This window comes from Micropterus salmoides, unplaced genomic scaffold, assembly GCF_014851395.1.
Source record: "Micropterus salmoides isolate LMB-PRFRI ecotype aquatic unplaced genomic scaffold, ASM1485139v1 Ms_hic_scaffold_20, whole genome shotgun sequence".
In the NCBI taxonomy this organism is placed as follows: domain Eukaryota; kingdom Metazoa; phylum Chordata; class Actinopteri; order Centrarchiformes; family Centrarchidae; genus Micropterus; species Micropterus salmoides.
Window position 1 is genome coordinate 12,342,404 of NW_024041151.1, and position 26,372 is coordinate 12,368,775.

At 40.9% G+C, this 26,372-nt stretch overlaps 1 protein-coding gene across 10 annotated transcripts in view; it reads left to right on the plus strand.

Annotated features, from left to right (window-relative positions):
- The window catches only part of LOC119914777 (probable E3 ubiquitin-protein ligase HERC1), a 49,266-nt gene extending 23,805 nt beyond the window's left edge, over window positions 1-25,461 (plus strand). For 3 of the 10 annotated variants that reach the window (XM_038734285.1, XM_038734284.1, XM_038734293.1), the window contains 50 exons: window positions 6-172; window positions 316-468; window positions 568-665; window positions 812-907; window positions 1,944-2,111; window positions 2,197-2,436; window positions 2,532-2,615; window positions 2,992-3,217; window positions 4,429-4,723; window positions 5,065-5,837; window positions 6,406-6,616; window positions 7,327-7,496; window positions 8,259-8,342; window positions 9,144-9,330; window positions 9,464-9,591; window positions 9,771-9,997; window positions 10,142-10,401; window positions 10,550-10,602; window positions 10,701-10,898; window positions 11,752-11,917; window positions 12,009-12,258; window positions 12,683-12,893; window positions 13,019-13,293; window positions 13,639-13,766; window positions 14,189-14,316; window positions 14,769-14,996; window positions 15,830-15,957; window positions 16,125-16,324; window positions 16,531-16,645; window positions 16,896-17,027; window positions 17,138-17,236; window positions 17,743-17,916; window positions 18,013-18,297; window positions 18,436-18,501; window positions 18,679-18,804; window positions 18,893-19,031; window positions 19,251-19,432; window positions 19,913-20,068; window positions 20,190-20,312; window positions 20,486-20,588; window positions 21,116-21,285; window positions 21,368-21,506; window positions 21,614-21,783; window positions 21,879-22,048; window positions 22,304-22,469; window positions 22,571-22,647; window positions 22,762-23,014; window positions 23,110-23,262; window positions 24,245-24,550; window positions 24,647-25,461. In XM_038734285.1, coding sequence (XP_038590213.1) covers window positions 6-172; window positions 316-468; window positions 568-665; window positions 812-907; window positions 1,944-2,111; window positions 2,197-2,436; window positions 2,532-2,615; window positions 2,992-3,217; window positions 4,429-4,723; window positions 5,065-5,837; window positions 6,406-6,616; window positions 7,327-7,496; window positions 8,259-8,342; window positions 9,144-9,330; window positions 9,464-9,591; window positions 9,771-9,997; window positions 10,142-10,401; window positions 10,550-10,602; window positions 10,701-10,898; window positions 11,752-11,917; window positions 12,009-12,258; window positions 12,683-12,893; window positions 13,019-13,293; window positions 13,639-13,766; window positions 14,189-14,316; window positions 14,769-14,996; window positions 15,830-15,957; window positions 16,125-16,324; window positions 16,531-16,645; window positions 16,896-17,027; window positions 17,138-17,236; window positions 17,743-17,916; window positions 18,013-18,297; window positions 18,436-18,501; window positions 18,679-18,804; window positions 18,893-19,031; window positions 19,251-19,432; window positions 19,913-20,068; window positions 20,190-20,312; window positions 20,486-20,588; window positions 21,116-21,285; window positions 21,368-21,506; window positions 21,614-21,783; window positions 21,879-22,048; window positions 22,304-22,469; window positions 22,571-22,647; window positions 22,762-23,014; window positions 23,110-23,262; window positions 24,245-24,550; window positions 24,647-24,832 — 9,022 coding nt within the window. In that variant the 3' untranslated portion in view covers window positions 24,833-25,461. Of the gene's footprint in view, window positions 1-5; window positions 173-315; window positions 469-567; window positions 666-811; window positions 908-1,943; window positions 2,112-2,196; window positions 2,437-2,531; window positions 2,616-2,991; window positions 3,218-4,428; window positions 4,724-5,064; window positions 5,838-6,405; window positions 6,617-6,771; window positions 6,798-7,326; window positions 7,497-8,258; window positions 8,343-9,143; window positions 9,331-9,463; window positions 9,592-9,770; window positions 9,998-10,141; window positions 10,402-10,549; window positions 10,603-10,700; window positions 10,899-11,751; window positions 11,918-12,008; window positions 12,259-12,682; window positions 12,894-13,018; window positions 13,294-13,638; window positions 13,767-14,188; window positions 14,317-14,768; window positions 14,997-15,829; window positions 15,958-16,124; window positions 16,325-16,530; window positions 16,646-16,895; window positions 17,028-17,137; window positions 17,237-17,742; window positions 17,917-18,012; window positions 18,298-18,435; window positions 18,502-18,678; window positions 18,805-18,892; window positions 19,032-19,250; window positions 19,433-19,912; window positions 20,069-20,189; window positions 20,313-20,485; window positions 20,589-21,115; window positions 21,286-21,367; window positions 21,507-21,613; window positions 21,784-21,878; window positions 22,049-22,303; window positions 22,470-22,570; window positions 22,648-22,761; window positions 23,015-23,109; window positions 23,263-24,244; window positions 24,551-24,646 lie in introns of all 10 variants that reach the window. The other 7 variants (XM_038734291.1, XM_038734286.1, XM_038734287.1 and 4 more) reach the window with 7 other exon arrangements.
- The last annotated feature ends 911 nt before the right edge of the window (window positions 25,462-26,372 follow it).

Consider the following 26,372-nt stretch of genomic DNA (forward strand, 5'->3'; position numbering starts at 1 on the left):
CTCAGCTCCTGTGAAGATTTGCTGCCTTTGGATGTATCCTATGCTCTAATGGAAGTGATGTGTGAGCAGCTCCAAAATGTCCTGTATACTTTCCACCAACAGCAGACAGCAGAGAGAGGAACAGCTGAGAAAACAGATCTGGACTCCTGCAGCAAGAGCACAAATCTACTTGGTGATGCAAATTTAGCTACAATAAACTAAACTAAAAATATGTTTTACAAAGTCCTGTAATGAAGTGTGATTAAAGAACACATTTCTAATGCCTTTATAGCTCTGTTTTTCAGTGTAGTTTTCCTTCTATCATTGTTCTTTTAGGAGTGGAAAGCAGCAAAGTGGTTGAATCTCAGCTTGCAGATTTCTTGGTGTTTCTGAGGCGTGTACTGTCATTACGAGTAATGAAAAGGCTTTCTACTTTTGTCAAATGGACTGATCCACTCATGGCCATTATTTCACCCAAGTGCTCTTTAGGTAAGGCAGTTTAAAAACAGCATTGATTATCCACAGTGCAGAACTGTTTATTTCAGTTTCTTTTAATTCCCTATTCACCTTCCCCTGTCCTCTTTTCAGGATCCCCGTGCTTCCAGAACCTTCGAACAAAGCTTTTAGCCTTCCATGTTTTAGAAAGATTGTTACCTGCTTGTTCTGAACCTGTTCAAGTTCAACAGGTATGATGTAAACAAAGTAAATGCACTATGCTAGTGAAGTAGCTTAAGAGATCATTAATGCATTCAACATTAAAACAGGTTGACATTTGTGAGTTTGAAATTGTGAATTTGACAATGAAGTTTTTCTTTTCTCTGTTTTCTGGTAGATTGTTAAACAACTATTTCAGCTCTTGTCTGTTTATATGTGGAAAGAACCGTTGCTTGAGAGGAACCAGGAGGAGATGGCTGAAAAAGATAAGGGGGTAATACAGCAGTATTACATGAATAATACTATATATTTTAATGGCTTATGTGCTTCTATCTATACTATACCTCATACTATATAATACTACTATAAAAGCAGTGTATTATTATATAAAACAAATTGTCCTTGCACTTCCATCTCATATCTTAATGATCTGCATACACAAGTATTTACTCACATTTTAAGCACTGATCTGCTGCCTGCAAAATTGTATCAATCAAAAATTGGGCAGTCATCTGCTTTTTCATGCAATATTGCTATCCCAACTCACCATAGCAACTCTCCTGCAAACCCTTCAACTTAAGTTGTGTGTTCTTATTTATTCATTCTGTGTTCTTGATTTGCAGAAATTATTGTCATTATAACACACACCTTATGTAAATGGTATAAAGCCTAAGCTTTGTGGTCACTACATGCATGACACAAAATGTTTCACAATAACCCAGCCTATAACCCTTTTATAACAAAATCAGAAAAGTTATCTCTTAACAATTGACAATAGTGAATGAATGCAGTAATCCAAGACTCAGAAAATGCCGTGTGTAGGAAGAAGTGAAATTCACACCTGGAAGTTATGAATAGCAGGGGTACTAGATAGAACAGATGGGCATGTTCTCCATGGTGGTGGTAGGATGAGATGACAGAAAAATAACACATTTAATTAGTGTCAAATTACCAAGAGCATGCATATAAAATGTAACCCTTTTATTATTATTATAATTATCATTTGAAAATGTGATTTAATAATCACTGATAACTTATTTCCAGTGTGATTTTGCATTTTTAGGATCTTTACATTTTAGTGGCATTTATAATTTTACTGAATGATGTGTCTGATTGTGTTGAGTGAAGCACGTAATATCCGCTGTATTTTATAGTCTACTACAAAGTGGCGTCATGTCATATTGTTGTATAGATTTGTTTATATTTTACATCCCCTGCTTTTGCACATTGCAACATGTAATTGATTGTTTTTTTCAAATGATGAACATAGCTTGTCAACAGTGCTTTTTTTTCTAACTCATGTTTTGTAGAATCCTGGCAGCTATGATGAATGTATTCCCATTGGGGATTTTTCATTTGACCCACACAAGCTAATCTGCTGTTCTTTGGAGAGTGGGAACATCCTCTCCCATGGCTCAGGAGGGAAAGGGTATGGCCTCGCAACCACTGCTATCACATCTGGGTGTTTTATTTGGAAGGTAAAGATTTATTGCCCAGATTTTACCACTGAAATGTACTGAGAGAACATGTTTAATAACCTTATGTATACCACACTTTCCCCAGTTTTACATTACCAAAGAGAACAGAGGCAATGAGGGCACATGTATTGGTTGTTCACGCTGGCCAATCAGAGATCACAACCACCATACCACCACTGACATGTGGCTGTATCGTGCCTATAGTGGCAACCTGTACCATGGAGGGGAATTGGTCCGCACACTTCCTTCCTTTACCCAGGGTGACACCATCACCTGCATCCTGGACATGGAGGCTCACACCATATCATTTGCAAAGAATGACAAGGTCTGACCAAATATTCAGTCAGTATTCAAGGGCTTTACTCTTATTGATTTGTTGTGTTTTTCTGTAATCTTTGCGCGTTTGTGTTTTTCTGCTAGGAGCCAAAATTGGCATTTGAAGGTGTGGTTGCCTCTGAACTGTACCCATGTGTGTTATTCTACAGCAGTAATCCTGGAGAGAAGGTAAATATTATAAGCACTTCCTCCTGTCTTTGAATCGTGTATACTGTAGGTGTTAGTGTGTTTCTGCCACCAAGCATTTTGATAATTGATAATCCACATTGATTGAAAGTATAATTTTAAAAGTAGAACAGCCCCATGAATTACATTAGTAGTAGGACCCTGGAACACCACACAACTACCTTACATTGAAGTCAAGGAAAATATACAGTGAGCTACCCATACAGTGAAATGACTGCAGAGTGAATGTGAGGAAACATTAACAATAGGTATATCTTTAGTAATGTGTAAAGCAAATGAAGATGGGTTTCATTGGCTATTCTAGTCTTTTTTATTTCCAGAACATTAGGGCAAAATGATGCCTCTTCATTTTTCATAGGTGGCACTGCGTGACCTGCAGATGCGAGGCATGCCCAGTAATCTACTTCCTGGGGAGCCTCTCTGCAGCCCTCAGACCACAGTGCTGCTGGAGTCAACGGTGCAGCTCCTCCGTAGGCTCCATCAGTGTGACCAGTGGGCCTCGCACATCAACCACTACATACATACCCACCTGGAGCTTATTGGTCCCTTGCTGAAAGAGGATGACTTAGGAAGCTTCAGTCCAGGTCAGACTCAGCTTCGACAGTGGTCACTGATAGACATGTTTACCCTGCTCTTTTGTAAATAGACCTTGCTTTAGTTTAATTAGTTTAAACACTTTTCTAGCACTGTAAAACATTATATCTTCATCTATTTTCAAGTAAGGATAACATTAGACTGTTATCAGCAGTTAAGAAAGGGATCACTGATGTCACTCATTAGCTAGAGGATTGTTTGCAATTCCAGCTACGTGCCCAGACAAGCTCTGATCTGCACTTGTGTTAGCAGCAATATTTTACACAAAACAGTTGAACATGCACCTCTGCATTAGAAAGAAAATAGAAAGCTTTTGCTGTTATTATTTTGGGGCATTTAATGCCTTTATTAAATAGCTAAAGTGGAGAGATGACAGGAAACACCAGAGAGAGATGTGCATGTCCTTGGCCAGACTCTAACCAAGGAAGTTGCAGCTCATGTTCTGCGTCTTAACCCCTAAGCCATGGGGACACCCCTGCATTAGAAAGCTTTATTCTCAATTTGCACCCTTGTTGTGCAGATGTACTTGTCTGAGGAGAAAGCAGATATCTGACATGCTAAGTAATCTGCTCACTGTACTGGCAGTTTGCACCTTGATGCTTTGGTTTACTCAGTTGCGCAGCCACCCTCTCCAAATCTCCAATGCTCTGTTTATGCAAGCTGACAGTAAGAACCCACCGAACAAATATGCAAAAGTATTATGACAAATATGTAGATGCACAGTAATTTCAGTATTCCCTAATCCTCAAACAAGCTGTCTTCACCAGGCTAATGTAATACTACCCCCCTAAGATTTTGATAGGCCTCTCTCTAATAGTTTGTAAAACCAGCCTAACAGATACAGTACCCTCCCTGCAGTACACAGTTTAATTTTCTCTATGACCAAATTAGATTTCACGTTATCTTTTTAATTATGTGAAACTAAAATGAGTATATTAACAATTCCCTGTCAATCACAATCCAGCTACAGTGGACCAAGTAATGAACAGCTGGTGTAAAGAACAAATGGATTAAAACCAGCCAACAGTGTTTGACACAGTCAGTCTGTGTCTTCATCTGTCACTGACTGTTATAGAGGATCCAGTATTTGAATATCTTTATTTAAAGCAATGGGTGACATTTAAGAAATGTATTATCCTTCTAAAGCTTATTTTTCCTTCATAGCTTTACTTATTATTCTTTGTTGTACATTCTCACACAGGCCTCAGTCCCACACACTTTGAGAAGGAAGTGAATGAAAGAGAGAGAATCCTTGCTGGCGACAACACGGGGGAATTGTTGGCACATCGTCGATCCTTGTCAGAGGCCAAGCTGGCTGCCCTTTGCACTGAAGTGTGGCCAGTACTGGCACTGATCGGAGGAGTGGACAATGGTCTCCGGGCTGGAGGTCTGTGCCTGCATAAGCCCAGTGGGCGCACGGCCATTCTGCTGGGAGTCCTGAAAGAAGGAAGCTCCCTGGCCAAGCTTCAGTGGGAGGAGGCAGACCTCTCTTTCAGGTATTACAAATATATATTCATATGCCCACTAATTTATGATAGAATGTCTCTGCATATGTTTCTTAAATGATTCTCGTGAACTTCCATTAAACAATTCTTAATTTTTCTTGTCTTGGTCCTTTCAGCATGTTTATTACTCTGTATAGTTCTTTTCTGTCAGTGTTTATTTTTCCTCATCTGTAAATTATCTTTTACTTTATTTTCATCATTTACCCCCCTGATCTTACTTTCTTCTTGCTTCTTCCTCTGCATTCTTAAAATCCATTAATCCCTGTTGAATCCGTCCTGGTGTCACTCCATGCTGTATCTGTGGGTTCTTCCCATCCTTCCCAATAACTAAGCTCCATGAATTCTTGGTCACCCAGCGACATGCCGATCATCTCATTGGAGCCCTGTGACACATCCTGCTGCGATGTCACCCCACTCGGAGGCCTCAAACCGACGGTGTTGTTAGATCTGATTTATTTGATGGGGCTGCTGGAGGAGCAGGGATGGCTGGGGACTCATCCAGCCCCCAGAGGGAAATACTCAGAGGAGAACATGAAGGAGGGTGAGATGCAGTGCTGTCTGGATGAAGACATGTCTGATGACATCAGATGGCTGACAGAAGATGAGAGGAAAAAGTTTGAGGAGAAGGCTGAGACAGACCCCTTCCTATCACCATCCTCAACCAAAGATGCTGCAAAGATTGTTGACCATCAGGAGCTGACTTGTCTACCCCAGCCTTCCCAAACCTCCAAAGTAGATGCCTTTGCCCTTGAACTGAGAGCAGTTAGAGTCTCATACCTTCTAATTGGAGCTTTGAAATCCCTGACTGTCATTTTTAGTTGTGAGAAGCTATCAGATTTGCTCCTAGTGCCTAAACATGACCCTCCCAACTCCTCGAGTCCTCTTTCCGGCCCAAACCCTGACCAGACCAAGGCCAGCAGCAAACAGTGGGATGAGAGTGCTGAGCTGAGATCAGTGCTGCAGTATGTGGTGCAGAGCATGGTGAAGTGGGCAGTCAGGCCCTGTCCCATCAAACAGAGCGTGTCTCTTGCCGACCTGGAAAGGGCTCAGGTCATGATCTACAAAGGAGCCATTAGCAGACTGCAGGAGGACAAAGAACACAAAGGTATCTATGTGTGGATTAGATTGAAGATGCTTTGGTAATTATTTTAGTTTACTGTGTCGCAAAGCTGTAGACTTGAAACCGGGACTTTTGTCTGACGTAAGTCACAAAGATGAGGAGTTTTGACCTTATAAAGTCCAGAAACAATTAAGGAATAAATAAGATAACTATATGGAGGCCCTGCTTAGCCACACACACCATGAATATTTAATTATCTGGCCTTTGCATTTATAGGACTTGGTTATAGGGCTGCAACTATTGGTGTCGATTATTTTCTCTCTATAACAAATTTCTCTGAGCCTACAGTGAAGACTTCATCTCTCTTGTTTTGTCTGAACAACAGTAAAAAAAAAAAAAGAAAAGTTTTTGTTTATAATTATGTTAAGATAAGTAAAAGCATCAAGTCTTCACATTGGAGAAGGTGCAACAATAAACTGTCAATTTAGCCAATTCGTGCTTGTAATTTGATTATGAAGCCTTGTATCTGACTTAGATGTGTTGAACGAACAGATTTAAAAACAATTATTGTATTGGGTGCGATCTGACCTTCTTCTCTAACTGGTTCTTGCAGAATCTGGCCATCACTTGTCTCAACCCATTTCCAAGTCCTCCAGCTCTGTGTCCTTGTATAGCGCAGGTTCAGACGGCACTGCCATCTTTGGCCAATCAAACAGAGCCTCTGCCTCATCCTCTAATACTGACTTGGCATCTTCCCTGCCGACAAACCTGCAGGCAGATGGCCTTGATAATTTCAACCCTTTTTTTCCCATCAGCCTCCTCCAGTAAGTATAGAATGGGTTAACCACAAATGATTTGATTTAACTGTTTGTTGAGTAATTCATACTAAACGCTGAATGGACACAAACACAATAACTAGAGTTATCGTCAATTCATAAGTTGTTACGGATTACTACAGAACTGTATCTTTTGGCAGCAGCAGCTTTTCTGAAGTCCAGGGAATGGGTGAGTTTAGGATGTGAAAAAAGAGAGTGAGGATTCTGCCTGCATTTTAACCTAGGCTGCAGCTCTGCCTGCTTGTTCTCCTAACCCAGCCAGCTGACCATAGTGTCAGTGATATTCCTGCTTTCAATAGCCAAACAAACAGCTTCAGTGCTATATAATCAAACCGAAAGTAAAAATCAAAGCCCTCCAGGGAGGAGAGTTTTGACAAGAACAGTAACAAGCTCTTTGGCAAAGACTCTCACAGTACAAAGCACGTATTGTAAAACCTCCTTTGGATGCGTGTTGATACCACAACAGCAAATACCAGGCTTGAGCATAATGTTGTGATTAAAATAATTGACATAAAAGGATACATGCTTGGTGTGTTTTTTTTAGGCATCTCCAAAGTGTAAAATCAGGTTAAATAAAGCTCACCTTATTCCTTTAGATATTGATCTATTTCAAATGTTTGATCAGGACTGAAAACTGGCAGCGTAGCACCACTCGCACTGTGTTATTACTGTATATACTGTATCTTCACTCCTTCTAGGCACATGGTCCTAACTCGGTTCCCTACACTTACTGGCCTGGTTAGCACTCCCCCCGTGCTGCACCCTTGCTTCAGCCTGGCCAGCTCTGCTTCTTGTGATGCCTTCACAGAGCAGCAGACTAGCTTCATGGAACCAGGTCCCTGCAGCACACAGGCCAGAAGCAGCCTGGGTAAGAACAAGAGCAGAGACCTTAATGGGGGAAAAGCTGCTGGATGGCAGTACATAGCAGCACAGTAGTCTAGTTGAAATGTTTGTCCTTATTTAAAATAAGTGATAAACGACATATCTTTGCTAATCGTTCCAGTCCTGCCGGTCAGTTCAGTTTTTAACAAACTTTTCCCAATGCTGACATCATATTCAAACATGCTACTAATGTAATTTAAAATGAAGTTATGGTAAAAGGAGTAAAACAGATTTATGATCACTCTGTGGGAATTGTCTCTCTTGCATGGTTTTACATGTTCAGCTATTTGTCACAACTGATCTACTGCCCAAAACAGCATGTGTTTTGCTCTGCTACTGGACAGAGATGAATCTAAACTATCGAATGCATGCATGTTTGTGCACTCACATGCTTGAATGGCACCATTTTTTTTCATCATCAGTTATGTTGGTGTTATTTTTGAACAGTTCTGGGAAGTGCATTAGCCTTAAAGTCAGTGCTTAATAAATAAAAGTAGTTGATTGGTAAGTATAATAATTCATTGTGGATATAAAAGCTAAATTGAATAGGTTTACTTTAGATGGGGTGTTTTTTGTAGTCTGTAATGGAGCATAAACTGAGGGGGAAAAAATAAAACCAAATGTGAAATTATCAATCTGATAATAAATTTCACAAAAGTCTACACGTATGAACATTTCAAAACAGACCTGTGGGCATGTTTTTGTTTTCTGTTTTTTTGTGTACTTTCCTTTTCTCCTCAACCACCAGAACGGACACAAATGTTTGTCACCAGTCGGTTGCTAGAAATGGGATTCTCTATGAGACATATCTACTGGGCCATGGAGGCAGCAGGTACTGCTTTGTGGAGTGTGTCTGACTTTTTTGCTTCATGTGCTTTCTCTTTTAAACATCTGTCTTTCACCGTGTGCTGCAGCCCTTTTGTAGTATTTGGAATATAGAAAACTATAGTTTTTGAATGGAAAAAATGCATTGCGTGTCTTAGCATTGTGTTAATCCTTAAATTAATACTATTTTAAGTGTCCTCTATCTGTTACTTATGGTGGAAATCAACTGAGCCTTAAAGCATTGTCATACATTTGATATGCATTATTATTAGTAGGGTGTTCAACGAGTGCATGTTGTTTTAGCTCTTTTTCTGTCTCAAAACAATCTGTACCTCCCTGAAGCAATGTCAAATTTGATATTTTTGCACACAGAATATATTGGCTTCTAAGAATGCAGTTTCACCACATGGTAAAAGTATGGTAACAAATTCAGATTTTTTGCCCACACATGGCACAGATTATATATGTGTAATTGACAAGTAAACAGCGAAACATATATAGACACACATTTACAAATAGCCCTAATTTACAGTGTAATGTATTCAGCACAACCTTTTTTAATCACATTAACTCCCCGGATTATTCAAATTTTAGGCCTTTTTGGGCCGTTAATTACTATATCACAAATTTCACACACTTACCCTCGTCACACACAGTCCTCAGACCAGATGTGCCAGCCTAACATTAGGCAGCACACAGAAGCATGATCGTGTGGTGGTTAATGTCTGACATTAAATAGCAATGCAACACTCTATGATCCATCTCCATTTTTGAACTCTTGACAGTTCAACTTCTCTGTTCCTCCCAGATGTAGCAGGTGACCTGGACTCTCAAACCATTGAGGTGTTGGCCAGCTGGATGCTAGAGCACCCCCTGACTGAGGAGCAGCAGGCAGCTGACTCATCTAGACCGGAGGGTGCTCCTGACACCCCGTCGCCAGATGGGCCAGAAACGGTACAATGTCCTGAGCGCCCCACCAGTCAACATAATGAAAGGTCAGGGATTTGAGGAGCATATTGACATTTGACATCAATTGGTACTGGCATTTTCACTGTTATAAATACAACCACTAGAGTGATGGACTGTATGTTTTTTTTTTTTTTGTTTTTTTTTTTGTTTTGTTCATAGTCTGTTGCCAGGCCTTGACTGGATAGAGAGGGAAAGCTTCTTGGATGTCCACCTCACTAGGAACAGACCTCCTCCAGCACGGCGGCGACGCTCAGGCCCAAGTCAGAGGACCTCCTTCCGAAGGGCAGGTCAGAGTCACAGAATTGAAGCAGAAATAAAAAGTGTCTACATGCTGGTTTTAGGCTTCCATTACCTGATTAAATATTGTGATCAACCCTGTGCTGTGACTCATAATAACTCATGAAATCATTTTGTTGCTGATTTAAAAACAAATATTCACACATTTACTGTACATTTTCATTTGAAGCGAACATCATCTTTTCAGACTTGCCGTCACCCAACCTCCTCCCGCAGCTGTACCAACAGCACACGTCGGTCAGTGATTGGCCAGAGCAGGTGGAGTTTCATCCCTACTCTGTTGAGGAGGAGTCAGAGTTGGGCTACATGGATGACCCATACCATGAAGAAACTTATGAGGACCTGCTCACCCCCTCGTTCTTCAGCTTGGAGAGAGACACACTCCAGATAGTGGAGGTGAAGCATACATACACGCTGTCATCGCAAAGGCTGCATGACATGGATTAAGAAGAAACAAGAACACAAATGTAATAATTGTCTATTCTTTCATTGTCGTTCTTACTAGAAAGCTCATCATCCATCTCATTACCCCTTTTTTAGGCCGGAGAGGAACACAGTCAGATGGTGAAGTGTGAGCTGTGCAACACCCTTACCCTGCAATTTAACAATCACATAAAGCGCCGTCACCCAGGTTGCGGTCAGAGTGCCGCACGTAAGGGTTATGACAGCACCGGGGCCTATGTGGATGTCTGGTTTAAAGGGGAGTGTGGCTCCAATTTTCCCTTCTACCTCCTCTGCAGCTCCTGCAGGGAAAAGTATCTGGCGGCAAACCTTGGCGACCCGAGTTCCAAATATGAAAGGTATAGCAGAAAACACAGGAAAATGCATGCAACACACTATACATGGCAACCAATAATGGTCCCTGTAGACTTTCTTGTTCTCATACTTTTATACTTTTGTTGGTTATATAGCCTGCTATTTATTGTTTCTGTCCTCCTATTGCTTCAGGATTAAAGGTCTGACATCTGACTTGATTGGACAATTGGACAGCACGTCTGATGGTAGGGAACTTTAATTCTAAATTAAAACAGAATGATTTAATCTTTAAAATCATTTTAAAATACATTTTAAATTATGAATTCTGCTTCTGATTGCTCAGATGATTGGGAAATAAACCACCAAGAAGAGTGTGACACAGACAAGCTGACAGGACTAGAGGACTTTGGGCTTTTGCTGAGACCACTGGGGCTGACAGAAAAGAAGCTGGTGCCAGACCCCATTGCCTTCGCTGAGCCAGATCCCCTTGGAGCCCTGGTTTACAGCTCAGCTGATCCTACAAGAGCAGTAGCTCCCAAAGGTATTGTTTGTTTTTTTTAAAGCTAGTAACATATTTTGTTCAGGAAAATTTTTGTAGTTAAAACTGAATCCTAGAAGTTAACACAAATGAAAATGATATCCTTTTAACATGTGTCATATTTATGATATATAGAGATTAAAATAAGTTTAATGTGGCGGAAAAGTCTTTTCTGTAACATAATGTTCTTGATGTAAAAAAAAAAAAATACACACCTTTGCACCAGTCGCGTTGTCTCCACATGCTACCCTTTAAGACAGTTACTGAAGGATTTTTTAAGTTTTTAAGACAAAACGTACCAGATTTTCCAGTCACCTTTTATGCAGATCTACCCCGAGTCTAGGACAGTGTGACAACACAACCAACCACCCATGACCACAATTAAAATTCTGTTATCTGCACGCATCTAAATATTAAATTGCCGGCCATATTATTAAGTTGACATCGCTCAGTAACTCTCTGTCCTCTTGTTCATGTTGCAATGCATGTTTCTGTAACTTTATCTCTGATGAAAGATTTAGCCCACTTGTAACACACACCTACATTCCGTCTGTGCTTGTTGGCAGCAGGAGAATCCAACCACAGCCAAAAGTACTGCAGCATAGTTACTCATCACTCATTTATTCTAACTGGCCATCTGACGCACACATACAATACTCCCAGATGTCCCCAGTTGACGTTTTTGCATGCCCACACCAAATGGATAAGATCACAAATGAATAAATGAAAACAGTGACTCTGGCTTTTGACAATATCTGCCATTAAAAATGTGAGTTTAGCAAGATCAGGGATTTGTCTCTATTATTATTATTATTATTATTATTATTATTATTTTGATATGTGTTTTCCTCTCCAGGGAATGCCCTTGTTGAGATGAAAACTTCTTTGAGCCTTGGACAGCAGGCAGTATCACTGAGGGACTCTCATGATAGACTAAAAGCTTTAAGAAGAGTCACCTCCACAGCCCAGATTCTGCTAGCTTACAACATGGTAATGAGAGCACTGTCTCAGACTGTCTCCAGGTATGTTTGTCCAGAATATAGTCTTGTTGACATATTTTTCTCTCACCAATTTATGGTGCTTGAAGAGTCTTCTTTCATGTCCCTCTCTCAGTGCATCAGTGTGCAGCCAGTCTAACGGATTAGAGTCCTTGGGTCTGGCCGATATCCGTATCCTGGTTCGTTTAATGACTCTAGCAGCAGGGGGCAGGGCTCACACCTGTGTGGACAGACAGCCAGGTGTAAAGGGGCTGGCGACAGAGCGCAACAACTCCACCTGCCTCAGCTTCCTTTCTACAGCCATCGGCAGTGTGGTGTCCCACAGCTCTAGTGCTTACAGACAGCTAGTGGAGATATGCACTCAGGTCAGTTTTCGTTAGTCTATCCACTAATTATAAAATACTGTATAGCTAATAACAGTACTAGGGCTGTGTAACCACAGTAACTATATCAGTTCTATATTAAAAAAAAAAAGTGTCACATTTCTTAATGATGACAATAGATGTATTTTTTTCATCAGTAAATTACACTTCCTTTTTTGGGCTGGCTTGCTTTTACGAATTTGTATGTGATCAATTTAAGATTGTGGACTGGACTTAGTAAAGGATTCACAATTTTAGTAATTAATAGATTTGGTTTATTGTCTAGCCCTACTAATTTTAAATGACGACCCATTCAAACCTGATATCCTTTTTTTTTTTTTTTTTTTTAAAGGATTATTGATGTAACTGCTAGTAAACAGATAGAAATTCTAAAAATGTAATAGTGTCTTAATATTTCTACCTGTAGGACCTAATGGCAGCAGCTACAGGGGTCATCAGTGACCCGCAGCAGAGAGGTTACCTCAACTCCAGCCTAACAGCTGCAGGCAGCGGAGCCCAGGAACACAAGGACTACAATGAGCAGATGCCCCCTACATTCCTAGTCACACAAAGTCTGGTGTCCCTGCTCACTGAAAAGGGTGTTCACTGTTACAGCCTAGATAGGACTGAACACGACGGTGAGAGACAGTAGTTTAATTAAGTAGTTGTAATGTGTAATTATTTATTACAGAGTTTTGAAATCTGTTTTGATTTTGTTAATCATAGTAGCTCTCCTCTGCACATGTGTGTGTGTTTGACCTAGATACAGGAAACCAAGGGGTGTCTTCCTCGTCCTTGCCTCCTTCCCCTTTACCCCTGAGTGCCAGAGTAGGCCCCCTGGAGCTGGCTAATGCTTTGGCAGCATGTGTCCTGTCTGCCAGGCTGACCTGTAAACACCGCCAGTGGGCAGCGCAGCAGCTGGTCCTGGCTTTGGCTGCCACTGGAAGGGACAGTCCTAATCGGCCCCAAACATACAGTGACCTGGCTGGCGACTTGCGCAAATGTCCTCTCAAGAGGCTGGAAGGGCATTACAACAAGGTGAGTCACACTCACAATGTTTACCTGCTTTTCCTTTATTTTCACAATAGGATGAGATGTTTTTTTGGTTTGTTTTTTAGACAAAAATCTTCTTAGAGCCTAATAAAGCCACAGCCATCCATTATCCCTATAAACAATGTGTCTGTTCATTTCAACTCCAAAACATTATACTTAAGCTTGAGAAAATGAAGAATTACTGTGCACAGGACTTATGCAGTCAGAAATGAGAAATAATGCCTGTAAAACATCCGCCAAGCGATTATTTTAGTGGTATATGAAAGTCTCTGTGGACCTGGGTATAACTTGGCCCCTGGCAATTTCATACATTATCTCTGTTGTGTTCAGGTGACCAGCTGTTCCTGGAACAGTGAGCAGAGTTTGCTAGCTACATGCTCTCAGGATAAGGTGGTGCAATTATGGAGCATCAACCAGAGCACTGTGGAGTTACAGACCACCTTCTCCTGCATTACCAGGTGATGTCTGCTATGGTGTCATGCTAATTTTCAGAGAATATGTGTTCATATTTATACCAGTGAATTTAAGTTATTTCAGATAACATGGACCGATATTTATGTATTAGGTGCTTGAACTTGCTGCTGCTGTAGTTAATTGTTTGGCATCAGGCCTGCTGTGCTGTAGCTTGTAACAACTTTTTACAACTTATAATGTAAGTTGAGATCTTTGTAGATGATGACTACTGGTTATTGTGTATAATGCAAGGTTGTTGGGCTAGTAACACAAATAACATTTTGCTTTAATTATTGCAATGCAAGTTAATGACGAGTTTCTGGGTTTTTGTAGACATTTCTGAATATCTTACAGAGGGGTTGGTATGCTGTCACAGAACTGAAGTTACTTGTAGTTGTAAACTTTTCCATCTTCTGACTCTCTTCAGTAAGACAGACAGATCAAGCAGTGAGAGGGCCGGTAGATGTCATCACATGTCTCCTGTATACTGGAGTACAGGGGGAAACTTTTTGGCTGCCCCTGAGAACAAACACATCAACATCATGAACATCAGAGGTGAATCTGGGGTTTTTTGTCTCTCTTACTAGTGTATAGTGTATTTTTAATTTCATCACTACTATGAAAACTAAAATTAGTTTTGTTGATTATTTCTGTTTAACGGAGCTTCAGTTATCATCACCTTGTCCAAAGTGAGCTTTGGCCTAGCAGCAGTGGAAAGTGGTACATCACAAAGCAAAGTTCAGCCTTAAAGACATGTTTTCCTACACATAAATACTATACTTTGAATAATATTTTTTGTCTGATACGTTTTTATCACAAAAAGTGATTTAAAAATGATTACATTTACATCTCCTTCCTCATTCAAATCCCGTCCCTATGAATATGCAAACATATTTCATTTCAAAAACTACTAGACACAAGATGTGTCCTTTTTCACTATATGTGCACTAGAGGCTTCACGTTTCCAACATCACACGTACAAATAGAATTTTTCTGTATCTTTACAGGATCTCATTGTCACGTGGAGGCTCAGTTGTCTCGGGTCACAGCCCTCTGCTGGGCTCAGGCCTTGAGCTTGTGGGTTCTTGACCAGCCAGCGGCCTGTAAGAACCGACACGCTGAGAACCTGTTGGTGGGACGACTGGATGGCTCCCTTTGCTGGCTCCAGGTCACAATTCAGGAGATGGACCTGCATGTAAAGAGCACTGAACTCACCCACTGCCACAGGAAAGAGGGTGAGGAGACTGCCACACACACACAGTTACTGTTTAAAACCACGTAACCTAACAGAATAAAAATATTTTTCATGACACATACTACCAGCTATAAGTGCTCACAAAAAATTCAAATCTATTATGGGCTTTTGCATTAAGATGGTGACATAGAAAAAAGATATACAATTTAATATTTTCAATTATACCTTTTATTATATTTAATGTTTTCACTGTCAACTATTTTGTCGATTATCTACTAAAACTAAAAAAGATGGACATTGGGAATGGACATTTCTGGGTTCATAAAATTTTTGAAGTTTGGTACACTTCTTTAGACCTAAAGGAATTTATATTTTGGGAAATACACTTATTCACTTTCTTGCAGAGATTTAGATGAGAAGATCCATACCACTCGTGTGGTAAATATAAAGCTACAACCAACAGGTGATTAGCTTAGCATACAGTCTGGAACAGCTAGCCCTACCAGCATTTTGAAAGATGCCTTATTAACACGTTTTATTTTGTATGTTTGATCAGTACATAAACAGAAATGTTAAAACATGAAAACAAGCTGCAGTTTTACATGCTAGAAATATTTCTTGGCCAAACGCAGTGACTTCCTGGAGTTCCTTTTAGGTTTGGACAATGCCTGGCTAGCTGATGCCTTCTGCTTTCAGTCCATCTCTTTTCAGTATGCTATTATAAACTGGCCGCTTGCTGTAGCTTCATATTTAGTGAACAGACATAGTATCGATCTTCTTATCTAATTCTGGGCAAGAAAGCATGTAAAAGTCTATTTTTCAAAATGTCGAATTATTCGTTTTACGAGACTGATCTCCTCTGATTTGTCCTAGCTCCCCAGTGTGTCGCCTGGCACACTGAGGACAAGCCTTTTGCAGTGGGCTATCCCAATGGAAAGATCCTTTTGGCCACAACTGAGACCTATGAGAATGAGCAGCCGGTAGTGCTGTCTGTCTTCCAGGTTTGTTTGCAAAAGGCACTCCACACTCCTTGTATGCTGCAGAGCATTAAAAAAAAAAGCAATTGTATGTACTTTCCACCCAATTCAATCAACATGTGACTTTGTCCTCTTCACATTGTGACAGAATTTACAAAAAATGCTTTCCCTCTTATTACTCCACTCTATAGGACAGCGTGAGTTCTTTAAAATGGGACCCCACAGGACACTTGCTGCTCTGTTTGGGGAGATCAGAGGTAGTGAAGATACTGGGACGCTTTGGTGGCACCTGGGTGACCCTCCACTCCCTCATTCACACCAGCACTGTTAACATTGCCGAATGGTGCCCACTTCCTGGCAGAGCACCAGATCCCAGGCTCATGATGGCTGTGTGCGTTTACATAACTAATTTTCCTTTCTTTCTCTGTTGAATATATTCTTAACATTACCCTTAACCTAACTGCAAAAACAAAAACAATGTGACTGTACAAAGAAAGTGAAGGAGGATTGCTGTAATCTGATCTACCAACATTATTTCAAATTCCTTTATTCATATGTTTGTCATAGATTCTGATTTATTTCTCCATGTTTCTCTAGTGGTTGTCAGAATGGCTCTGTGCATGTCTGGACACTGCCCCAAGGTGGTGCTGTTGTATCTTTGCCCAACATATTGAACAGTCCCACGCAGCAGGATAAAAGCAGTGATGTCAAGGTCAGTTTAGATCTGCTATTGGAACTCCTTTGCTCATTTGTAGCCCTGATTCAAGAAAAATCTTGACATTTTGGTATAATAACATCTTATCAGGATTTTATGTGCCAGTTATTCATTTGGTTTGATCTGTATGCTGTAAAGCCCCCTGCGGCTAATTTGTGATTTGTGATAATGGACTGATTAGACTTGTTTGCAACAGTCGCCTCTGATTTTAGCTCATGTAATCATCCAGTTCTGTTTCTTTTCACAGCAGGAGAGTGCAAAGTGTGTGTTTGTACTTCATGGCCACATTACAGCAGTGAAGTCCCTTTCGTTTTGCTCCAGTGGACTGGCTCTGGTCTCTGGAGGGATAGGGGGACTGCTTAACATCTGGTCCTTACAGGTCAGAAAACAACATTCACTGTTATTGTACTTTAAAAATTATTCTAACGTAAATCTGGCAGAAGTCTAATTTCAGAGTTTTAATCCTCTGCTTCTCTGTGCATCTTGCAGGATGGTTCAGTCTCACAGACAGTTACAGGTTTAGGTTCAGTCGTCAGTACTACCTGGATACCAGACTTGGGTGTAGCTGCCTGCTTTGGGAGGTCAAAGGTAATTTGGATCATTAATAACTTCAATTTCTATCCAACATTAAAGGAATAGCTTTACACACAAGGAAATACATTTGTTTACATGCTGAGAGACAAATACAATTCTCATTTCTGTACATTCAGTATGAACCTGCCAGCATAAATACTGGGAGCAGGGAGAAGCAGTTAACTTAACATTTTTACACATCAGGTTTTGTATGGACTAAACAAAGAATATGTAATGTGCTAATTAGTGAGCTTTGGAGGTGCTGGAAGAGGGATTTTACCTTTGGAGCGAGCCAGGCTAGCTGTTCTCCCCAGTTTCTATGCTAAGCTAAGGAAATCAGCATATTTCCCAAATTGAACTACTCATTTAGCCAGAATATCACTGTGCTTTTCCTAATACTATTCTATACTAACATCTCAGTTCAGTTTTTTACTATAGAAAAAAAGTGCAGACATTTTTGAAAATGCAACATTTTCTTGTTGTCACTTTACACTTCTGTTCTGTCACTGTTCCCTTCCCAGGATGTTTTGCTGATATGCTGCACCCCTGACTGGATCAGTCAAAATCATGTGCTAGCTTCCTGTCGTATGGTCCTCAGGAACCAGAACATCATGGGTCTAAATCGGGCCCCTTGTTTGGCTGTCTTCTTGGAGAGGCTGCCCTTGCTGTTGCAGGAGCAATACAGCTATGAGCGGGTCATTACTGAGACTATGTTTTAAAGTTACTTTTGTTTTGTTTTGTGAGCCTCAGCTGAGATGTGATCTTTTCTTGAATTTCTTCTCTTAATGCAGAGCCATGTGGCAGCCGGTGACCAGCTAGTCCACAGTGCCTTCCTGCAGAGCCTGGCCTCCTTGACTGTTGGTTTGTCCCTAGAAAGACACCTGTGCTGTTACCCACGCCCCCCGCATCACAACAGTGCTGATGCCCACTCCTGCCCGTCAGAGTGGAGCTGGCTCGCCACTTACGCCACTACTGTCCGCAGTGCTGAGGCCATTGCCAGCGGTACTGCCTTCCCAGAATCCTTCATTGTTTCAGAGTTTCAGGAGGTGGAAGACACTGAAATCACCAAGGCACTGGTGAGTGGTGACAATTCTCTTTGTGCTATTGTTTGTGTAAGAAATGGTTGGATATGTTTCAGGAATTTGAATTGACTGAAATATACATAAATGTTTCCTTAATGTAGGCATATATTGAGACACTTCTCTGTCTTCTAGGACAACAGTAAGTGGAGCTTCAGGATGGATGAACAGCTGATGTCGTGGGCCACCACCAGACCAGAGGTAACAGTTTAGCCATCTTGAATTAGTACACCTTTTTAAAAACAATTTCTAAGCTAATAAATAAATAAAGATACATTCTGCATCCTCCTGTTTGCACAATGAGATTTTTTTATATTTTCTTTTAGCTGGAGAGTGTTGACTGATTGTAATTTGTATTTCACCTACTGTGTTTCTTAGGACTGGCAACAAGGGGGAAAGAGTGAGGTGTACTTGTGGGGGAACGGACGTTACGGACAGTTAGCAGGAATGGGAACCAACCTCATGATGCCTACTCTTGCACCCTCTCTGTTACAGACACAACAGGTAGTAACTTTTTCACTGAGGACACAGACTCTGTCCTTGACGGCTACTGTGTTCTAATTTTTCTTTCCCTTTTTTCATTGTCATTCAGGTTGTGTGTGGACAGAACTGTACCTTCCTGGTCCAGTCCAATGGGACGGTACTAGCTGTAGGAGAAGGACAATATGGCAGACTGGGTCAGGGGAATTCTGATGACCTCTATGTCCCCACTATTATCTCTGCTTTTCAAGGTACAATATTCATCCAGGGACTAAGTCTGAGCTGTTTGTTGTTGTTTTTGGATGTTCTTGCCTCAAACAATGTTTTTCCATAACAGAAAGGAACCAAAATAACAATTTTCGTTGCAGTATTACATTTTAATATTCTACTTAGGTCTAATTGTTGTTTATTTTTCTCCTCGTTCTTATTTTTAGAAATTGAGCTTCACTGACTGTTTGATTAATGTGCAGGGTATGTGGTGACTCAGCTGGTGACGTCCTGTGGCTCCGACGGACACTCCATGGCCCTGACTGAGACCGGGGAGGTGTTCAGTTGGGGAGATGGAGATTTCGGAAAACTGGGCCATGGCAACAGTGAAAGGCAGAGAAGACCCAAACAGATAGAGGCCTTACAGGGAGAAGATGTCATTCAGGTAGAGATAAATCTACCTTGAACTCCCGTGGGATAGCTTTGTGCTTTCATGCTGTATTGTTGGAAGCATTATGAAAGTTATAGTAGTTATATAGTATAGTATAGTTATACTGCTTCACACATGAACCTTCATTCCTTTAAAATATTTCTATAGGAAGGCTGCTTGATTGACATTGGCATCTGTCTCGCTTTTTTTCTTGATTTGGTTTTTCAATATGTTCAATGTTCAGTTATGAATGTATTTTAGTCTAACTTTTTGTCATTGTGTTCAGTTCATAAAGGTTTAGCTTCAATTTGATCCAGTTATCAACAGTGTGTCTTATAAACATGGCTTCTGTATTGAGCGTGAAGAGAAGAGTCTGCTGTTTCAACATGCAACATGTTAAAGGCCAAATGAGCTAAAAATAAATTTGTAGACATCGACAGATCAATTCAACTCTGTTTTCTGAAACTTACACACAGCTTTTCTTTATCCTCCCAGCTTGCATGTGGTTTCCGGCACTCGGCTGTGGTAACAGCAGATGGGAAGCTGTTCACCTTCGGCAGTGGTGAATCTGGTCGTCTGGGTCAAAGGTCAACATCCAACAAGATGCTGCCTGAGAGGGTGGCTGCCCTAGAGGGATATCATGTGGGACAGGTAGGAAATGGACTGTGTGTGCTTTAATTACTGAATTCCGATGTTTCTACAGTCTCCACTGTGAAATAAGAAAAATTATTAAAATATAACTAAACAAAGCTAACGTGGTTACCTTTCGCAGGTGTCCTGTGGTCTCAACCACACACTAGTGCTATCCCTTGATGGCATGGTTGTGTGGGCATTTGGAGAGGGGGATTATGGCAAATTGGGGACAGGTTCCTCTACATCAAAATACTACCCCCAGGTAAGTTAAAAGGTGGCTAAGGCTCAAATCTAGGAATCATCAAAAGACAAAAAACACAGGTTATTTATGTATGTGTTCCCTTATCATGACCTTGATTGTATTTATTTTACATGTTGATTTAAATTGAGTGCTATCATATAGTATAAATGAACTATTATTTTTTCTGCTTTCAGAAAGTGGATCAGCTTTGCAACAAGGGAATTAAGAAGATCAGTTGTGGAACTCAGTTCTCTGTGGCATTGGCCTGTGATGGACATGTTTACACATTTGGACAAGGTATATTTAACTGTGAAAATGTCTGTATTATTAGTTAAAGTATTGTTGTTGTATTGTGACATCATTTACTTTTTTAAACAGCTTCAGTGTCTCTGTTTTATGTTGAAAAACTATGCTGAAAAAACATAACTTGTAAGTGTAAATGTTTTTATTGTAAATTCTTAAATTGACCCTGAACACATAGGTAATTAATCTAATCTGTATATACATCTTAAAAGTGTAAAATAGTTTGTATTAATTGTATTGGCGCCCATTGCTGTCTCACACAGTGTCTTTTTTATGCCACAACTCAAATCCAACACATTGGGTATTTAAGTAATTAAATTTGTTTCCTGGGTCTTATGGACGATGAATATTACGTGTCGTGACAGGCAACATTTCTGAACTCTCAGGGAATGTTTTTTAAAAAATGAATTCACCAACTTACTTTCTGCAAGGAGAAAAAATATCCAATATGTTGGTTTAATTTTTTGAGCATACTTGCATATCCCAGTTTGTTACTTGGCTTCTTTCTGCTCATCCTTCAGAACGCCTAATCGGCCTGCCGGACTCCATGCTGAAGAATAAATCCTGCCCCCAGGTGGTGCCATCTCTGGAGGGGATGTTCATAGAAGACATTGCTGTGGGCTGTGAACATGTGCTAGCCTTGTCTTCCACTGGAGACGTCTATGCCTGGGGCTGCAACAGTGAGGGACAGGTAACCAACACCGTCTATTATAAAATTCTACACTTTGCCAATCTGAAGACTGCATTTTTGTCCTTTTATGTGTGTGTTGCAGCTTGGCCTTGGACACTCCAACCCAGTGAAGGAGCCCACGCTCATAACAGCCCTCCAGGGTAAGAACATCAAGCAGATCTCTGCTGGCCGCTGCCATAGTTCAGCATGGACCACGCCCTCTACCTCCATGAAAAACTCAGGTACACACACACTGTTACAGTACATGTACACATGCAAACACTGTCTGCAGCTATGATCCATGAAAGAGAATACGCTTGGGACTCCCATTTCTTACCTTTATCTCCAGGTGGCCTTGGAAATTTCCAGCTAGGCCTTCCCCAGTCAGTCCCTCCCCAGTACAACACTCTGAAAGACTGCAGCCCTGATGTCCTCAGCATGCGCCTCAGAGTACTCTACAACTTTTCTGATCTCATGTACAAGTCCTGGAGGCTGCTCAACCTGGACGCCAAGAATCCAGTAATCCTATTTTCTAAAATGTTAAATGTTTGGGGAAAAAATGACAGAATTCCTGATGCTCCTGTTTTTTGTCCCCTGTCCTTCCATCTATCCAGGTTTCCACTTCACGCTATAGTTCAGGGACGACAGCCATCATCCGGGGTGAGCTCAGAGGCCTTCTATCACCCAAGGTCAACACTCTACCGCTAGTGCGCTCCATTGGCAGAACAATGACCCAGGGCAAAACATATGGGCCACAGATCACAGTGAAACGGATTTCCACAAGGTAAGGATGACCATGATATTCAGTCCATTGGCAAAATCTTTATATCTTGGAAAAACAGGAGGTGACCAAAATAACTAGCTGTGTTTCTAACTGGCCAGCAGGACCTATTTGCAGACTGGCATCTGGCATCTTGGTTGTTTTGGTTGAATTTTTTCTTGATACTTTCTATAGAATGCAATTTTCTGCTTGTTTTATAGCTGTTAGTATGTCTTCATCCAAACTTTGATTGATATACTCAATCTTACACTCCTGCAGAGGGCGTTCGAGCAAGCCCATCTATGTGCAGATCGCCAAGCAAGTAGTAAGCCTGAATCCTCTGGAGCTGCGGCTCCCATCGCGAGCCTGGAAGGTCAAGCTCGTCGGAGAGGGAGCCGACGATGCCGGAGGCGTGTTTGATGACACCATCACTGAGATGTGCCAGGTAGGATGGAGAAGGTCTAAGAGCAACTGAGATAGCTCATAATGCAGCCTGGAATATTCTCTGCTTTTTGCAAAAGACTAATTATAATATGTTTGCACCAGGAGCTGCAGTCTGGTGTGGTGGATCTTCTGATTCATACTCCCAACAGCTTTGCAGATGTGGGCAGCAACACTGACAGGTGCACATGTTGTAGTCTATCTTTTGATAGTCACCAACCAAAACAGTATCCTTAAAGTATAACAGAACAGAACATTTCACAAACATTTGTGGCATTGGCTGCTTACCCTCACAGGTTCCTGTTGAACCCAGCAGCTCTCTCAGAGGATCACATGGTCCAGTTTCGCTTCCTGGGTATCCTCATGGCTGTGGCTATCCGCACCAAGAAACCTCTGGACTTGCATCTGGCTCCTTGGGTGTGGAAACAGCTCTGCTCAATGCCATTGGGAGGGCCTGACCTGGAAGAGGTTGACCTGCTCACTTACCGCACGCTGCAAGGCATCCTTCACCTGGAAAACAGTGGAATCACAGAGGATAATTTCCATGTGGTGCGAACTGCAGAGTCCATTATTGACAGTAGATCGTCAATTTTCTAAGCTGAAAGATGTTGTCTTTACTAACCTTGCTATATATCTCTCTAAAGATGATCCCGCTGGATTCCTTTATGGCCCACAGTGCAGATGGGAGGCTGGTACCTGTGGTTCCTGGAGGTCAGAGCATCTCCCTGACCTTTGCCAATCGGACTGAATATGTGGAGAGAGCACTGGACTACAGGCTGCATGAAATGGATTCACAGGTTTGAAGGGTTGGAGATTGATTTCAGTGTATTTAGCAGACCTGTGAAGTTTTAACCATGCAAACTGCTACATATTTGGACATCGGGGAATGCTGATTTCTTTAGGATACATCAAAGTAATGAGTCTATTTCACGTGTCATTAGCACTCCCTCTGCCCTTATCTTGCAGTCCTCAGTAGCTCATACTGTCGTCATTACACAAGCTGTGACAGAATGTGGAGGAGGGAACATCATTCTCCCTCAGCAAACTGAACACAGTCAAAAAAGTTATCAGAAAGAACACTCATTTACTCAAATAATGCCCTAAAAGAGATTCAGAGTAGCAGTAAAAGGGAGTAGGGTTTGAAAATTACCTTTGTTGTGGGCAGCTTTCACTCTTATGTCAGTGTTTATCCTTTGAAAACAGTTCCTAATGAAAGACGCTGACAGGGAGGCCTGTGTATCCAGAGTAACTGGGACATTCTCTCACCACAAACAAAGTTGTAGTCACCACCTTTATGTTAGTATGGATGTAGAAATTAGAGCTGAAACAATTGATTGTCGATTAATCCATTAGTCAATCAAAAGAAAAATCAATCTGCAAGAATTGATAAATCAATGAATTGTAAGTAATTTTTAAAGCCAAATTTCACTGGTTCCAGCCTCTCTAACATTAAGAGGCTACAATTAATAAGAAATGGGAATATCTTTGTTCTATATGATAGTAAATTGGGCTCGAGGAAAATATGACGGGCATGTTTCACTATTTTCTGACATTTTAAAGATTAATTGAGAAATCATCAGATGGAAATAGTCTTAGTTGCTACCCTAGTAGAAGCCTTCGATGAAAACTTTGCTGTGGTTTTCTCTCTGTGTCTGAAACTCCCTTTTAAACACCCACCAGTTTCCATTAGTGCGCACTAGACAGCCTGTTTGTTGTACTGTTGTTCCCTTTATCTCGTCCTCAGAAGTATCAAAGCTGCCGTTGTTCTGTTGTGTCCAGGTGGCAGCAGTCAGAGAGGGCATGTCTGCCATCATCCCTGTGCCCCTCCTCTCCCTGCTGACAGCACAGCAGCTGGAGCAGCTGGTCTGTGGCCTGCCAGAGGTCTCTGTTGAGATGCTGAAGAAGCTGGTGCGTTACCGAGACATCACTGAGAACCACCAGCTCATTGGCTGGTTTTGGCAGAGCTTAGAGGAGTTCACCAATGAGGAGCGAGTGCTTTTCCTACGTTTTGTCTCTGGCCGGTCCAGGTTGCCTTCCAACCCAGCTGATATCACGCAGAAGTTCCAAATCATCAAGGTTGAAAGGGTGAGGTCATTGCTAACAAATTAACATGCCTGTTCACAAGAGCAAACACAAACAATAACCTTTTTTTTTTTTTTTTTGCTTTATCATTTATTTCAGCCTGTCAACGGCCTCCCTACTGCTCAGACCTGCTTCTTCCTGTTTCGCCTGCCCCCGTACACGAGCCAGGCCATCCTCGCTGAGCGTCTGCGTTACTCCATCCACAACTGCCCCTCCATCGACATGGACAACTACATGCTGACCCACAACACTGACCCAGCAGACAGCTCCGACGTGGAGGACTGAAGCAGCTAGCTGTGGTCAACAGTGTGATGAATGTATCTTCTCCCATGCCATGCACATTATGCACTAAACACAGATTTTTATTCGCCAAACCTGGATGGTAGTGTACTGTTTATATGTTGGTTGATTTAAAGATAAGTGTAGTTTTGATTTTCCAGATGTGGAAGGTGTTGTAATTATTGCAGTGCTTACTCTGAATCAAAACTACAGGGATACAGAATAAGATTTTTAAAAATATAGGTGAATAAGCCACAATAAAGGAGTTAATGTGCCTGTTTGTTTGAAAATATGTAATAATTTCATGTCCTGTCTCACAAAGGCAGTATTATTGTAAAATAAAGGAGTGTTTAAAGGATTTTTTGTGCATTTATGTACATTGTATATGAAATCTCTGCATCCAAAAGTGAAAAAGATGTACGTCACAACAAGGTACATACATTAAGTTTATGAATTAAGTAAATATTAAATAAGTAAGTGAATGTAAAAGCTTGCTTGTTTTAGCAGTGGATTGGATTTTTACATGAGCAACTGCATATTGTGCATAGACCAACAGGAAGTGTGAATAGAATATAAATATGCCAAAGCAATCTAAGTAGATTGAGGCTAACTAAAATAAATGTTTCTTGAATGATGGTAAGCCTGACCTTATTTGGATATTTCCAATCAAATAAATGATTGTATGTTTTGAGTTGAGTACTGTATGTTCCTACAGTAGTTCATTTAGTAGGTTAAATATAGCTCATTCATTTCAGGTTGCGGTAAATCCAAACAAAATGAGGTATGGACTGAGCAGGATGAAGCACTCTCCGAGGTGACTGACTGAAAGCGATGATAAAAATAAATTCCATTAGGACCCCTGATCAACACTAACAAAGGCTTTAGGACAGTAAAACTGAGTTAAAGCAGAACATTGTCCATAACCCTCAACTGCAGCAAGATCTTTTAAAACTAAAGAAGTGTAGTCTATGTTTAGATCATTTCTGATGTCGTAGCAGTCAACCGTCTCTCAATCTAATGGCCAAAATTGGGGCACTTCAGAATTATCTGAAAAGCTAATTTTTGAAACATGATCACTAATTTATGAGAGAAAACAATTACCAAAAGTATTACTATGTGGGTTTCTATGCAGAAAATTTACCAAAATGAACTAGAAATATTAGGTTGGTGATTTTATTGAAATAAGAATCACATGGGATGAATTGCTTTCTCAATTAATTAGCAAAGACAATTTAAATGTAATGCTAGGGAATATTGCATGTTGCATTATTATAACTGTGTACTGAAACATTCTGGATCTTTCCTGTGGCATTAAAAAGCCCAGATATCAATGTCCGAAAGCTTTAAAGACCCTTAAAACCTGAGGTTTTAAATCCTAAGTATTTTTCTATAACATGAAATAGCCATGACTAAATAAGTAACAATCAAATTTAAAGAGTTTATCAGTCAAAACCTTATTGCAACATCAGGACTGTGTGGGTGTGTGGTTTGATCAGACTGACAGAGGCCTGGCAAACAAACAACCACACAACTCTCATCGCATTGG